The sequence below is a fragment of the Lichenostomus cassidix genome, chromosome 2 (genome assembly GCF_008360975.1).
Source record: "Lichenostomus cassidix isolate B80296 chromosome 2, HeHo_3.0, whole genome shotgun sequence".
NCBI classification, from domain to species: domain Eukaryota; kingdom Metazoa; phylum Chordata; class Aves; order Passeriformes; family Meliphagidae; genus Lichenostomus; species Lichenostomus cassidix.
The window spans coordinates 123245467-123261267 of record NC_139482.1 but is presented as its reverse complement, the minus strand read 5'-3'; the positions used below and the strand labels follow the sequence as shown (position 1 = coordinate 123261267).

At 40.7% G+C, this 15801-nt stretch overlaps 1 protein-coding gene across 3 annotated transcripts in view; it reads left to right on the top strand.

Moving 5' to 3' along the window:
- ZNF704 (zinc finger protein 704) overlaps positions 1-15801 on the top strand; it is a 103711-nt gene that overhangs the window by 70458 nt on the left and 17452 nt on the right. For 2 of the 3 annotated variants that reach the window (XM_085053091.1, XM_085053092.1), the window contains exons 5-8: positions 2232-2332; positions 4705-4966; positions 9673-9777; positions 15455-15549. In XM_085053091.1, the coding sequence (XP_084909217.1) occupies positions 2232-2332; positions 4705-4966; positions 9673-9777; positions 15455-15549 (563 nt within the window). The remainder of the gene's footprint in view (positions 1-2231; positions 2333-4704; positions 4967-9672; positions 9778-15454; positions 15550-15801) is intronic. The other variant, XM_085053093.1, reaches the window with a different exon arrangement.

The window sequence follows — 15801 nt, the reverse complement described above, 5'->3', positions numbered from 1 at the left end:
CTTGCCAGATGGTGAGGTGCTACAGAGCCTCCTGATCAGGAAGCACTAGAGTGATTTCCAGAAGGTGTTGCCTCTGGCCATTCAAGGGATTTCTGTCCTACTTTGACAAATTCTCTGTGTGCAGGATGCAACAGGCAGCCTTTACATGTCATCACAAAAACTGAATATGGCCTTAATACTCCTTGTTCCCTGAAAGTGCTGCTTGTCTGACAGCGTGTCAGATACCTTAATACTGTGAAGCTTTCTCTGCACAAACATATGGAATGAAAAAAGGAGAGAGAGAGCTCAAACCCGATGGCTTTTGATGATATAGTATTACCCAAATTTATCCTCAGTCGGAGTGCAAAAGCAGACTAAATAAAACATTACAGTATTTAAAAAAAAAAAAAGGTCCAAAACTAACCCAAAAAAGCACTGTTGCTAGCCTGCAAGTTTCTCTGGAAGAAAAAGAAAACAAAGAGATGGCACTAATCCAAGTTTCCTTCCCTCCCAGCGCAACAGGACAGATTTTACATAGCAAGATGTAAAAGGGCTTTTTGTAAAGAGAAAAAACAGAGAATTTATTCCCTTAGTGGATTTGTTTCTGGCTCAGTCTGAGACAGTTAATTGCTTCATCACCAGCAGGAAGAAGTTTTAATGATTGTTTAATCCTGTTCAGATTTATCCTCTTGCTCCAGAAGCTGCTTATTTGCTGACCCATGCAGTTCTTCCCTTGTTCATGGGAAAGGGGTGTAAAATGTTTGTGCATCTTGCTAAGAAGGAAAAAAGTACTTTGGAAGACACCTTTGTTATTATAAATTAGAAGTTAGAGCTGAGTGTTAGACTAAAGAGGGAGACAATTTGGGGGTGTCTGCGACAGGAGGAGTAGGAGTACAGAAGTATCCTGGTTTGCCTTCTACTTCTCAGTTAACCTTCATCTTACTAGCATCACTCTTACTGCTCAGCTGTGATGAGACAGATGGGTTTGCAGCTGCCATCTTTATTGTTTTGTAAGTTGCTTTCAAATATTTCTCTTTATGTACCCACCACAGGTCTATTACACTATCTGTTCTAGTTCACAGGGATGTTGCTTGGTATGGCAACTGTTTTATTTAGATAAACAATAACATTCCATTCCAAACTTGGTTTTATAAATTAACTTGCTTTCCTGCAGGTTTTTTTTTTTTTTATTCTTCAGAATGGTACTTGATCGCAGTATAATTTAAAAGCTTTAGAAGCTGAAATAGGAATGTTCAGGTTATTTCTTCTTCAGGGCTTCAAAAGTCAGAAGGAGTAAACCTGGAAATAGAGTGATTGATAATCTTACTACTTGCTTAAAAGTTTCCTCTAAGGTAGTTATTCCTCATAAAACTATTTATGTTCCATTATTTTCTTAAATAAAACATTAAGCCTGAATAGGTAATTTTTGGAAAGGAAATGGAAGAAATGTAAGCATGTTCTTTATTTCTACTGAGTGAGCTTTCACTTGATTATGTTAAAGTGCATGGGTTTTTGCAAACTCCTACCACTGGCAATAAATCCAAAACCACAGTGGAGCTAGGAGACTGATTTTACCGTCAAACTTGGGATGGATGTTAAACCATTCTGTATTCATAAAGATGCATATGGTGTTCATGATGTCATATTGGAATTCCTAGGGTGTAAGTGACAAGTATGGCCTTCATCTTGTTGCCATAGTCGGTCGTTGGTTGTGTGGTTTTGAGTTGATAATAGTATTTAGTATTATATTATAAAAGTAAGAAAAGTATTGGTTAGAATTGCTAGATAATGTTTGAGAAAAGAAAAAGAGTTGTATATCTATTTTACTGTTAGTTGTATTATCAAATTAAAAAATTGGCAATTTATGTGCAATTTATTCCAAAGTAGTTTTTCATACAAAGAGTATGATCAGGTACCTCAAATCTCAAAGCCCTAAGCATTCATACTTTAAAACTGGAGATGTTAGACTGCAGGGTCTGAACAGTTTTGTAACTGTTCATCTGTTTTGGGGTTTTTTCTGCCTTCCCAGAATTACAAAAATGTTTAAGTTGGAAAAGACCTGTAAGAGTCCAGCCCTTAAGCCAGCACTAAACCATGTCCCCAGGCAGCACATCTACATCTTTTAAATACCTCCAGGTTTGGTGACTCAGCCATTTCCCAGGGCACCCTGTTCCAATGCTTGACAACGGTTTCATGGAAGAAATTCTTCCTTATGTCCATACAACTAATGTTGCTTTATTCATAATTTTCAGAACTCCATGAAGGTGATGTTCAAATGCCTGTGGAAAAACTGTGGGAAGGTACTGAGCACAGCTGCAGGGATTCAGAAACACATACGGACCATTCACCTTGGGTAAGTGAGCAGTCTTTTTGGAAGTCTAAAAGATTTGGTATAGAAGGGCAGCAATTGCCCTTGGCTGGGGAGATGAACTGTATTGTGCTTGGCTTCTCGGTCTCACATCCCTTGGTTTCTGAGGAAATTGCAGAATAGTCCATCAAGGTGAATTCCAATAAGGTGCCTCACTTATTCCAACAGTGAGGCACTTTCTCTCCTGAAATTCTGTGAACTTTGCTAGAAGGTCAAATAGAACTTGAGGTCACACTGCACCTCCCTGCCAGCTGCACAGCTCAGTGCCATTATGTCGTATGTGCTGTCTGCACATCATGCCTGGGATGACACACTGTGGAAGACAAGTTCAGGGTTTTGCATGAATACTTTTCAGCTTTGTTTCACATCAGGTCAGTGATGTGAAATAGTGGTGCTTGTGCGAGTTCTGAGTTGAATAAATGCAAAAAATATATATACGTTAATGCAAAAAAACCCACCAAAACCACAAACCACATAAGAAACTGAAAAAAAAAAGAAACTGAGCTGCATGCTGTTGTGGTTTGACCCTCATCGGCAGCTAAGTGCCACAAAGCTGCTCACTCAGTACCCCCTTCCTTCCCTGGTAGGGAGGAGAATCAAAGGAAAAAGAGTAAACCTCATGGGTTGAGACCCGAACAGTTTAATGGCTTAAACAAAATAACTAGTAACACTAATGATAATAACAGTAATACTAATGACTCTAATAATAATGGTTGTAATGAAAGGGGGAGAGAGAGCGAAATTAAACTGAAGAGTAACAAGTGATGCACATTAGTTTCTCACCACCTGCTGACCAATGCCCAGCCTGTCCCCAAGTAGTGATCAGCACCTCCAATGTATTCATTTAATGTGACATTCTGTGGTGGGGAATATCCCTTTGTCCTGGCTGTACTCCCTCCCAGCTTCTTGTGCACCTGCTCACTTGCAGAGCATGGGAAACTGAAAAGTTCTTGATTTAGAGTAAGCACTGCTGAGCATCAACTAAAATATCAGTATGTTACCAACATTATTCTCATCCTAAATACAAAAGACATCTCTGTGCCAGCTGCTCAGAAGAAAATTGACTCCAGCCCAGATGAAACCAGGACACACATGTATATTACTTGGACAAAGCAAATGAATCTTTTAGGACACAAGTTTGTTGCAGGGCTTCTGAGTTTGCAGCTGAACTTGCCTGTGTAATTCACTGAGTAACGTACCTGTGTCGTATAATAATTACAGTGGGGAATCATGGTCTTCACCTGTTAGGTGAAAATACATCTCTGTTGTGTAGGGGTACATTACCCACTGCTTAAAAATAAAAGCCACCACAAGAAAGGTCTGGAGCTCAGGACAAAGGTCATAGCAATTACTGTTGGGTTTAAGAGTAAGGCTGTGGGAAACAGAGAAAATCTCTGTCAACAGGAATTTAGGAATGTTGCTTTGTGCTTTATATTATGGGGACATCCTCTTTGTGGTGTGGGAGAGGGAGAAGTAAACAGCAAAACCTGTCTGGAATTTGGTGGAGTTAGCAACTTTGCTGGAGAGAGGAGTTCCAGGGAGTGACTGGCTGCATTCTGATGGATGATACTTCTGGTAGAGCCTTTCAAACCTGCTGGATCTACATTCTCTCAACAAGTTCTGGTTTGAACTTCAAGATAACATGTCGTCTACTGGGAGCTACTGCTTTGACTGGGCTGCTTCACTGTTAGCACTTGTGCTCAAGTGCACATCAGATGAAACTAAGACAAAGCTTCTATATCCCCTCCTTCAGTAAGTCTGCTTCTGTAGTGCAGGACCAGAAAGTCCTGGTCCTGGCAAGCCAGGCCATGTGAGTCCTTTCTCTCTGTCTGAGTTGCATGGTGAGACTGTTTTCTAGCAAATTCTTCTGTCATGCTACAGAAAGTTACGATGAATGGCAGCCATAACTATATTTGGGTTAATTAAGTATAGTGTGACATGATTACATATTGTTTGCTGTAACATGAATGAAGTATATCTTGCCGTAACTATAATCTTTGCTGTGACTTCTGAAGACTGAATGCATTAAGATTCTTGTTAACTTTGCAATAGTTACAAATGAGAAGCTAATACTTGACCTGAAGAAGTCAAATATCTACTCCAAGGTCAAAGAGTTAGTCAAGAATAACACAGAGAGGAAAAAAAATGTAATTCCTACTTTTTTTCTCTTCAGACTAGATGATTTTCCTCTCCTCCTTTCCAGCAGCCAGAATGCAGATAAAGTAGAAGAGGGTTGAAACTGCAAATATTCATTTATTGACAGTATGAATATATTTGCTCATGCATCTAGAACTTAAAATTTACCTCGGGGTTCTTGCTTTCATTTAATCAATTCTTATTTCTTTGTCTTGATACAGACGTGTAGGAGAGTCTGACTACAGTGATGGAGAGGAGGATTTTTACTATACAGAAATCAGGCTCAACACGGACTCAGTAGCTGATGGCTTAAGCAGTCTTTCCCCAGTCTCTCCATCTTTAGCATCTCCTCCTTCCTTTCCCACCCAAGATGCAATCCGTCCTGATACTTCCTGTGCCAAAACTGAGACTAAATTGATGACACCTCTGAGCCGCTCAGCTCCTACCAACCTCTACCTCGTACACACGGACCATGCTTACCAGGTAACACCAGTGGGATGAGCTCCAGTGATTACACTGATGTCACCAACATGTAAAGAAATGTCACATCACAATGTTTGGGTTTTATGGGCTGGAAAGTTTTCAGGGCAGTCAGAGGCATTTGTTTTATTTAAATTGAGATGTGTTCTTCTGAGCTCATTGTTTGTGTGCCTACCACAGCTGGTGGATTTTGGGGTGCTATTTATCCAGCCACGCATAGGTGCATACTTCAGGTTGAGAAGAGTTGCTCTGTCTATCCCACTGCCTACATCAGTTCAATTTTCACTGACCACAGGGAGGACCCAAGGTGACATGCTCACATGGGGTCTCCTGCATTGCAAAAATTCCCATCCAGTCAGCCAAATCCCTCCCAGAGTCTTCATTTCAGCTCTGCTTTTATTGAACAAGTACAAGCTCTGCTTGAACTGTCAAGTACCCAAAGGATGCCAAGAACAGTTAATTTCCTCTTTTTGTACAGTGTGAGATGTCAGTGTACAGATGTGAAGCAGAGCAGGAAGAATGAAAAAGCTAATATGGTACCCTCCTATTTTTGGAGGTAATGCTTTTCAAATGGCAAAAACTGCTGTCCCAAAACATTCTGTCTGAGTTTGGACAGAAAGCATTAATTATAAAACTGCACTAAAACTTGACATGTTTTGATCTGAATACCATAAGAGAAAAGAGGAATAGAGGCTTTGAAGTAGTGTGGTCCATGACCTGCATGTGCACTGGAGAACTGAACTCTGTTAAATTTATCAGATGCAATAACTCATATATAGTGTAGTGCAGATAAAACTTTAATTGTGTTTGGAGCAGATCCACTAGAAGGTAAGAGGAAACTATAGAGAATTCACAGGCTTGTTCTAGACTTCTGTGCATTTAGAAAAGTGTGGGTAGAAGCTTGGTATCACAGGTGGAAGCTGCGTCAGGTAGCATGCCAACCTGGGGTCTGATGAAGCCAGCTAGGAGAAAGACTTGCTTCTCAGTGTAGCTTAAGCCCTGCCTCAGAGAGTGAGGCAACAAGTCTCAGCTGCTGAGAAGTTTTGCTTCATTTGGGATTTGCAGTCATGGCACTCTGCCCTGCTCTTTGGAGACCCACTCAACCCTTTTTCACAAGCAGCCTCTGAGTAAAGCTCTTGCCTAAGGAAGTCCTAATTCAAGTGTTTAAGGCCCTTGAATTGGATTTGAATTGATGTATTCCAGGACACAAGACTACAAGAAGGGCCTGAGCCCCGTCTGCTTTTCAGATTGCTCTGGTTTCAATGCGTTGTTTCATCAGTGAGCAGTGACACAGTCTGCACTGTTTACAGCTTGCTAATTGGAAGCAGGAGACAGGGTCCCTGCTCAAGCATTCAGGCTGTCCTGGCAAAGGAAGCAGCTTCTGTAGAGCAGGTCAGTGGCATCCTCTGCCAGGATCCCTCCAGCCCTGCAAGAAGAGCCAGCAGGAAGGGTGGAGATTCAGATCTCCCCAGCAAAGGAGAAAGTGGAGATTACTTCATTGGGAGCAGCTCAAGGAACTTGGATCAGGGAGACTCAATATTGTTCATCCCAGATTCCTGTTAAAAAAAGGGTGGGGGGAAATACAGAACCCAAAGCTGGGTCACAAGAATCCTAAGGAGATTTGTTAATTGCCATTTCCTGCGTGACTGGAAAACATCAAATAGGCTACTTGTAGTATAAAAGATATGAAGGGAGAGTGAGCAGACAAGTCCTGATGCTCTTCCCTGACCCAGTCCTTTGGTTGAGGAAAGATTTCAAAGAGTAATTGAAGAAATTCTGGAAAGTACAGCAGTTGAGGTGAACTGCAGTGGGGGAAGCCCAGAGAAAGATAGTGCTAGAACAGCCTAGGAAGCAGTAGAGAGCAAATCCCTCTGGATTCAAGGAGAGCATTTGATCTTAAAACATACAGGCAGTATTTGTTAAGCTAAAGATTAAATATTGTATAGGAGGAGGAGCTGGAAGGTCACGGAAAACAGCAGGAGTTATTTTGAAAGGGCTTTTGAATGTCATTAGTGGAGTTAAATGAAAAGCTGTTCTTGGCCCTGATCTCATTTTCATTTAATCATTTTGGTAATACACAAATACTATAATAAACTTTGTTGATAACACACTTGGGAGGCATCAGCAGTAAGGAAGTTATATATCAAGCTTATGTGACTGGGTGATCTTAAGAATAATACGTTTTGGATGCTGTTTAATGTTGGAACATGGAAAGTCCTGCACCTGAGGAACTAATGAGATTTTTCTGCTATAAACTAGGATAAGTTGGAAAATTACATGAGAAGGAAACTATGGTCATTAATCAAGCACAGAGTGGCCATGAGCCAACAGCAGCAGAGCTGTGAAGGGGGCAAAAAAATAGTTGTCAGCTCTCTTGGGTAAGAAATATCTAGGAGAGACAGGGGTTTTTAATGCCATTATACAAGACCCCCACATAACTTCAACTGAAATCCTGAGTAGAGTTCTGGTCAGCCAAATTCAGTGTGGTGGGCTCCAGCCAGAAAAAGTACAAAGAACGTCATCAGTGTTGAAGAAAGAGGGCAGAGAGGACATGGGTGGCCTCTCCAGCTCTGGGATTGATATCTCAGGCAAAGCAAGGGACAAAGAGAGGATGGAATTGCTGCCTGGGAAGAAAGTGAGAGGACAAGTGTGACAGGGGAAGAGGATGAAGAAAGGCTATTTCAGACATAAGGGTAATGTTGGTACAAATAAATAAGTACAAATCTTTCATTAATGCATTTTGATTGGCAATTAGATGGAGGTCTCTAAGCAAATTAAGGTTGGGGTTTAGAACCTCTTCAGTTTGTTCTGATGATATGGTTGCCTACCTTATGGAAGAGATTGACTAAAATGTTAGCCTGAAAATACTGACTATGTTCAATGAGTGAAGACAGACATCTAGGAAACAAGTGAACAAGGTGATTTACTATCTAAGTCTGATCGTGTCTGAGGGAGATACTTAGGCACTGGGAAAAAAGAATTGAGCACTATGGTATTTCAGATAACTGCAAATTGTATCAGTTTTAAAATTCATGTTTCTTCACAAAACTATTGCCTGTACTTGTTAAATTTAGCTACAGAGGAACTACAGGCAGGCTCTTTCAGCATCTAGGAGGATTTCCCTTCCAGGTCTAATTCAAATACCTGAGGAAGTTGTTGTGCTGACCCTGGGTTGGAGCTGACATCTTTGTGGTATGCTAAGCAGAGGCTGTGCTGCCTCACTGCTCATCCAGCTCTCTCTGGCTGTTTCTGTCTGGAGCTGTGGTCATTTACTCCTTCCCATTTGAACAGGGCTGTGATGAAGAACTACTGGTACCATTTGAAGTTGCCAAATCATTCTTGATGCCTTTCAGAGAGGTTTTTATATTTTATGGAGCTCAGTGGATGTTTGCTCTGCATGTCAGTGTGCATTCTCTTGGAACTGTCAGCAGCCTGGCAGCCCGCAGAGTATCGCTGCCATACACGGAGGCATCTGGTGGTCTCGCCATCCTTTTCCTGGAGAGGCTCTAGGGGATTGCTTCAACCCTTGTTGACTTGGAGGATTATCTTTAATGGGGACTATCAGGTTGTAGTTTGTCATCACTCCTCTCTGCTAGGTGGCTCAAGGAAGCACTCTCTTCCCTGAAGCAGTGAGACAATTTCAGCAGCCACAAACACTGCTTAAATCAGTGCATTGTGTTACTGTCACGTACAGTCAACTGAAAGGCAGAAGTGAAAACTCATTTTAGCAAATTCTTTGTAAGTTTAAACCAGGGAGGGGTTTTTGTGGTGAAAGCTTGAAATTCAAGGGTCAAAGTGAGGCTTTGTTCATGGTGGCTGCTCACACTCCTGCTAGGCAGGGTAGCCACACAGCTATGAATTTTCTGATTCTGAAAATTAAATGGGATTCAAAAAGAGGCAGGGGATAATTAAATGGGATTCAAAAAGAGGCAGGGGATAATTCATGGGAACTCACAGCCCAGTGAGAAAGCCAAAGGAAAGGCACAAGATGAAAGATGCTCAACAGTCTGAGCTCAGGTCATTGGATTTACACCCCAGGACTGCACGTTACAGCCCAGATGGGAAGAACATAGGAGTTCAAGGAGCCCAGGAGTTCTTCAAATACTTGCTTTAGTTTAGTATTTCAAGAGCTGTTTTCTGAATCCAAAGAATGATTTACAGCTCCTTGTTTTTAATAGGCAAAACTGTTTTAATTGAGATGACTCTTAACATTTTTCTGATAAATGAGAAATGGCCAACCCTTACTGTGGATTGGTTCCATCCAAGAAACCTTGCTATCTTGCTTCAATTGTGTAAAACAGCTGCCATGACTTTAAGTATGGCCTTGTTTATCAAACAGGTGATCACCTGTAGTATTTTTTGCTTCTTGCTGGCATTATCTGAAAAGTTATTGGTATGTGATATTTGATTATGTCTGGTTTTACAATAGATCTAGCTCTTAAGGGTTTTTTATGGGTTCTTTTGACAGCAATCATCTTTCTCTAAATGAGGTTTAGGAACACTGGTGTATATATATAACTCTGTCCTTTCCTTACTAGCTTATCCATGATTATCCCTCTCACAAGGGTAAAATGCTTGTCACCATGGAGTTTTTTTCTACCTTGGAAAATCTCTCACAGATTTACTGTTTCAAGGAATGAAAGATCCCTTGAAATGGTTTGGAAGAGGAATGGTTCTTCTTGCTGGAATAATACTTTCTTTTCACACAGGCCACTCCTCCGGTGAACATTCCAGGGTCAGCAAAATTCACTCCCAATGGCAGTAGCTTTAGCATCTCTTGGCAGTCACCTCCAGTTACCTTCACCGGCATTCCAGTAAGTGCACATCAAAAAAGGAAAGAAGGGGAAAAAGTTTTTTAGATCTTTTTGCTTTGTTTCACAGTGTGTAATGATAGAAATGTGACATAAAAAATACCAAAAAGAAACAAACGTGTGCCTCAGTTTGCCAGCATGGCTGTTTTTAACACCTCTGTTACTCTCTTTATCAGTACAGTTAGGTTATTTTTGCATCAGCGTCTACAAGCAGACAATTGAATCTATAGTATATATTTTTTAAGCTATATGCTTACAAAAGAACATTCTGGTAGGTGCAGAGCCTGGCACTTTGTGCTCCTTTTTGTGCCACTAAAAGGTTTCTTTAAAAACTAGATGGAAAACCAGCCTGGTAATGGTTATGCTAACAGGCCAGTTGGATTCAGGCAGTGGGGCTGATACCTAAATGAACTCTGAAGATGAAGTGTATTTGAAAGGCAACTGAAAGAAACAGTAAGATGAAATGCTGAGTCCCATTTTAGAAGACTACAAGTATGTAGACCCTCCTGATAGCAGAAAATTGTTGTTTTATACTGAAAATATGTTCAGTATCTATTGCATTTTGTTATTAATACCTATTGCAGTTTGACAGCTTTTTAATGAGGATGTATTAGATGGAAATTCAACATTGACCCTTTCTTCAAAAAAGCTGGTGTACAAGGCCTAATTCCCTGAACACAACTGCAGAAAGGTGATCTTTGCTTAAACACAGAATTGCAGTTGTTCTAAACCTACCACAGTGTAGGTGTGGGTACTGTGTGGGGAGTGAAAAACCTTCATGAAGAGTTGCAAGGGATTCAGCTTGTAGTGTCTGGTGTGGGAACTGCTGAAATTAAATGTAAATCACTGTTTATAAGTCGTGAATAAGTATAATGAATATAAATAAATATTAATGTAAAGTATCCTCATTTTATTAGAAAGCACTGTTTTCATGATAAATTGATATTCTCTAATCATAAACCTTCTTGATATCATAACATCTCATTTAATATTACGCTGTATGAATCTATGAATTTTTAAAGTGTGTTATATAAGGCACATTTCTCATCCAGAAAACCATATAGCTTTTTTTTCTCCTGTCAGTGAATATTAGACAAGGCGATAAGAGATACTGTTTCCCTCCCTTCTCTTCACCAAGTGAATCTCCAAAGCTTCTTACTGTCAACCTTTGGCAAATCTTGGAGATTTTCTGCAGAGGCTGTGGCATCCTGCAGAGCTGATAAAAATGAAAGTGACTGAATCAATTACACTGCACTCTGCCAATGAATATTTATTAAATTCCATCAAGGAACAACTAACAGTGAAAGACATCATGCTGGCAGCAATTTCAACAAGAGTGCCTTAACTGAGTGTGCTATCCGCAAAGTTCCCTGAGAATTTGATTTCCCAACAATGGGGTTGATACGGAGTAATTATGAAACTGGCTCCTTTTGTGGAGTAGCAGAAACTGGTGCCAGGAGTGTTGGGAGTCTAAAAATGCAATTAGTCACATTGTAAATCAGACACTTAGGAGGACAGGATTAGACACGTATGCGTCAAGTTTACTTGTTCAGGCAACAACACTGATCTGTGGCTGTAGAGCGGAGAGTTCTCGATAGAATTCAAGAAATGCCAAATCACTTTCTGAGAATTCTATGGGGATGGCAATGATTTAAGTACAATTTGAAAGTAATCTCAATACAAAAACCCGAGGAAGCTGTGATGCAGAATTATGAACTGCTCAGGGAACTATGTGAACTGCCATTATATCTCTAACAACATTTATAACAAAGACAAAAAATAATAAGAAGAGAAAAACCTTCCAGGTTTGCGTATATTTGACTACTTTGTCATCAGTTTGATCATTTATGAATTACAAAGGCTTGCCTGCAGTGAAAAATTATGTGCAGTAATTGAGGGTGCAAATGCAAATTTATATTAAATGTATATTAAATTAAAGTTTTATTTCTGTTTCAAAGTAAATTAGATATTGCTTTACAAAAACAAGGCTCTGGGAATTCCCACCCTTCCAGTGAGTGTAGGTACTTCAGGAAAGGTAGAGTATAGGGGATTTTCTCCTTCTCTGATGGGGTTTATTTAAGTCCAGACTATGTGACAGAGCCAGCATAAAGTAAACTCATGCAATTGTGACATACATGGTCCCTGACATGAGACACAAGTCCATACCACCCAAGGGAACTTCAGAGAGTAAGTCTGAACCATTACCTTTTGCCTAAAAGTTCATATTTATGCAAGCAGTTTTCTAAAATGGCTTTTGAATATTTTTCTGGCTTGAACAAACCACTGGGCAGGAAAAGGTTAGGCACAGATTTTCAAAAGTGCTTAGATCTACACATTTTTTCATGTTACTAGTGGTGTTGGAATGGGGCTGTTCTGCCCTTGACCCATTAGAGGGCTGTTGAATCCTGGTTTTGAACAGCCTTCTTTCTAGACCTGTATGTCGGTAGTTAAGACCATGAGAGAAACAAAATTTCAAAGTAGTCTCCTTTTGCATTTATTTTTTGATACACACAGTAGTGTTTCCTGCTTTCATTCATGTGGACACTGAATTTCAATGATACTGAGCACTTCCTGCCTTTTGTCCTGGGAACTGGGGTGGTCAAACACCATGAGTTGCATTAAGTCCTTGTTTCCAGAACGTCTTTAGCAGAGCAGCACCAAAAGGCCTTTGTGAATATGGGTGTGCTTATCAACAACTAGCTGAGCACCTCAAAACAAGCCATACCTACTGCTGGATCAGCTGGGCTCAGTATGTGACTGCTCTAGGCTCAGGAGTATTCACAGCATCTAAACATTGTCATTTATTTAGGAGTCTTGTAGTCGTAAGGGAGGAGAAGTGGCTGAGGTCACTTGGTCTGTTCAGCCCAGAGGAGAGGAGACTGAGGGGAGACCTTATTGGAGTCTGCAACTTTCTTGTGAGGGGAAGAGGAGGGACAGACACTGATCTCTTCTCTGTGGTGACCAGTGACAGGACCTGAGGGAATGGCCTGAAGGATATTGGATATTAGAAAAAGGTTCTTCACCCAGAGGGTATTTGGGCACTGGAACAGCTTTTCAGGGAAGTGGTCACAGCACCAAGCCTCACAGAGTTCAAGAAGTGTTTGGACAATGCTCCCAGGCACATGGTGTGACTGTTGGGAGTTCTTCTGTGCAGGGCCAGGAGTTGGACTCGATCTTTGTGGGTCCCTTCCAATGCAGGTTACTTGCTCTCTGGTTCTGTTATTAGGGGAACCTCCAAACTCCTTTGTGCTCTGAATCATGCACAAGTTAGATTCCAAGGCACATAGAAAATACACTTTTTCATACCATTTTCGTAAGATAACTTTGCAGGTGAAAGGCTGAATGTTGGAACAGCTAAGAGCCATTGTGAAGTGCTCTTACTCTGCATGAAGCAGAAAGGACAGGCTGATGTTTGTTCTACCAATTGAGACTGAACTAGGAGAATAAATCAGGCACAGCCTAGAGATGCATGAGGAGAGTGAATTAAGTGATGCAAATGGAATGAACCATGGTGAAGTCCATGTCTCGGTAGTGGAGGAGTTAACAAAATGGACATATACTTCCACTCCTATGTAATGTAGGGCAAAAGTCTTCCTGAGTGTCAGTGTGATCTCTGCCATGTGATACCGACTTTTATCTGCCTGCCCATAAGACCCAAAAAGGTTGAGCAGGCAAGATCTTTGATAATCTGATGTGTACAGATCACAGATCATCTCTGTAAACACAGTTTCCCCCCAGGAGTTGTAACTGGAAACTCCAGATCCTTGCTTCAAACAAACACCGTCATTTTACTCTGTTAGACAGCACTTCAGACGTGAAAAGCCTCCAAAGGCAAGGATTGCCTTCTCAGGGCTTGCTCTTAATCTGCTCTTAGTGTTCCCTACAGTTGAGAACAGCTGACTGGTATTTTTCAGACCTGCTGCAAAACCTGTCAATACACTAAAGCTCAGCTTCAGTGCTATTTAGCTGACTTGGTGTGCCAGTCTGTGGAAGCATCATGCAGAGACTCTCTCCAGAGAATGCGAGGGAGAGGAGTCTGCACACTGCAGTTACTGCTCCAGCCTGATCTCTGTTTGGAAATAGGCAGGATAATTGCTTATAACATAGGAGGCCATCCGAGTACTCTTCTGTTTAATGACAACCACCTAATATATTGCGTGTCAGTTACTAGTGATAGACACAAAACAATTTTAGGTGTTTTAAATGTTTCTGAACCCTAGCACAGTGACTAGAGATCTCTGGTTGCTGGTAATGACTGAAAAACTGTACAGTGTCTGGTAAATACCAAATACTAGAAAAATGCTATTGCTTTGCATTTTGTCTCCCATTTTTATCTCTTTTACAAGGAAAGTGGTTGATAAAAATTTGGAAAAAAGTAGAGAACATGCTGGCCTTGGTATTCTGGAGGGATACAACAAAAGGAGCTAGTGTGGTTTCTGGATGTACAAAACATGGTAAGCTGGTAGAGAGAGGGGAAATTTCTTTCAGGTTTTGCAGATATATTTCATATATAGTGATAGTAAGTTTGTTCAGAGTGTGAGCCATATACACAGTTAAATCAGAAATTTCTCTTGCTACCAGCCAAGAGTAAAAGTTGAAAGAGTGCCTGTACTCAATTACAAGCGTTAGTTTTTTGCTGCTATGGAGTAGCTTTAAAATAGACTTTGTATCAGAAATCAAAGCATATACAGTGACTCTCTTCAAGTCAGGTCAGTCAGTTCCCACTTTTCCAAATATTGTAAGACTTCAGGAGGGCAGGAGGGAAAAGTCATAGCAGTGCAGAGAACTATATCTGCAGATATAGATGCCCAAATGAAGCTTGCTACATTCCATACACAACAAAAAATAAATGAGCATTCAGAAATTTTTTCATGTGTTTTAGATGTAAAGTGGTTGTGGCTTTGACACAGAAGCAAAATAAGACCGTAGTAAAATAATTTAGGTATTATTTAAGGCCAAGCTTTATTCCATGTGATTGAATAATGTTGCCAAGCCCCATGCTCATGTAAGAGGCTTCTTTGGAAAGTCTCAGAAGACCAAACTATACCCTTCCCTTGGAAACACTCACAAAGAGGAGACCTGCTGAGAAGGTTTACTGTGCAGAGTAGGGAGATACATCTTGTTAGGAGCTTTGATCAGAAGGGCTGCAATTGCACTCCCTGCCTGTTAAACCTCGAGGGGCCACACTGTAAGTGCCCTTCAACAAACCCCTTTCTCCAAGGGTATCTCTCCACAAAGAGTGCTAAGTCACAGATAGAAGCAATAAGTGAAATGTCTTTATTTCATAGGAGGTTATTGGTATTGATCCCAGCACAGGACAGAGTTTATTTTTCCAGTTATTTTCTTTGCTTAAATTGGAGAAGGTTTTTCTATGTGCTGTTCAGTTTTAAAATAAGAATGAATGTGTTTCTTGTCTTTCCCAAAACCTGCGGTGATGCTGATCTGTATCTGGTTTGCTCTAGGAGGATGACTGGAAATATAGGGAAACAAAGAGAAGCTAATACAATGTCCCTAACGCTAAATAGACCTATAGCTTAATTATGTTTATTTGTTATATAGTCACCTTTCCTGGGTATTTTTGCCACCATGTGTCATAATTTGCATTTTCTGGGAAAAACTGTTTATACTGCATTCATATGTGTATGTTCTTCATAAGCAGCTTTTTTGTCTGTATTGACAGGTCTCGCCAACCCATAATCGTCCTGCAGGGAGTGGAGAGCAGAAACAGTCCCACACAGTTCTTTCATCACCGCCTAGAGTAGCATTTGGCTTGAGGTATGGGACCATTAGCTCCTGCTGACACACCACAGCCTCACAACCCTGAGGGCATTCAGTAAATGAGATGTCAGAGGCCATAGAAACTGAAAAAGCCCACCGCCAAACCTGATTGCAGTTGTCAGGAAGGTTCTTACTAGAATGCTTCAAAGTAAGCGTTCAGAACCTATTTTTCTTTTCACTACCATCAAAGGTAAAGTTCAGCCTTACTGTCTTGCTTTGCACTTTTCCCTGAAAGGCTGGACTGTCTTA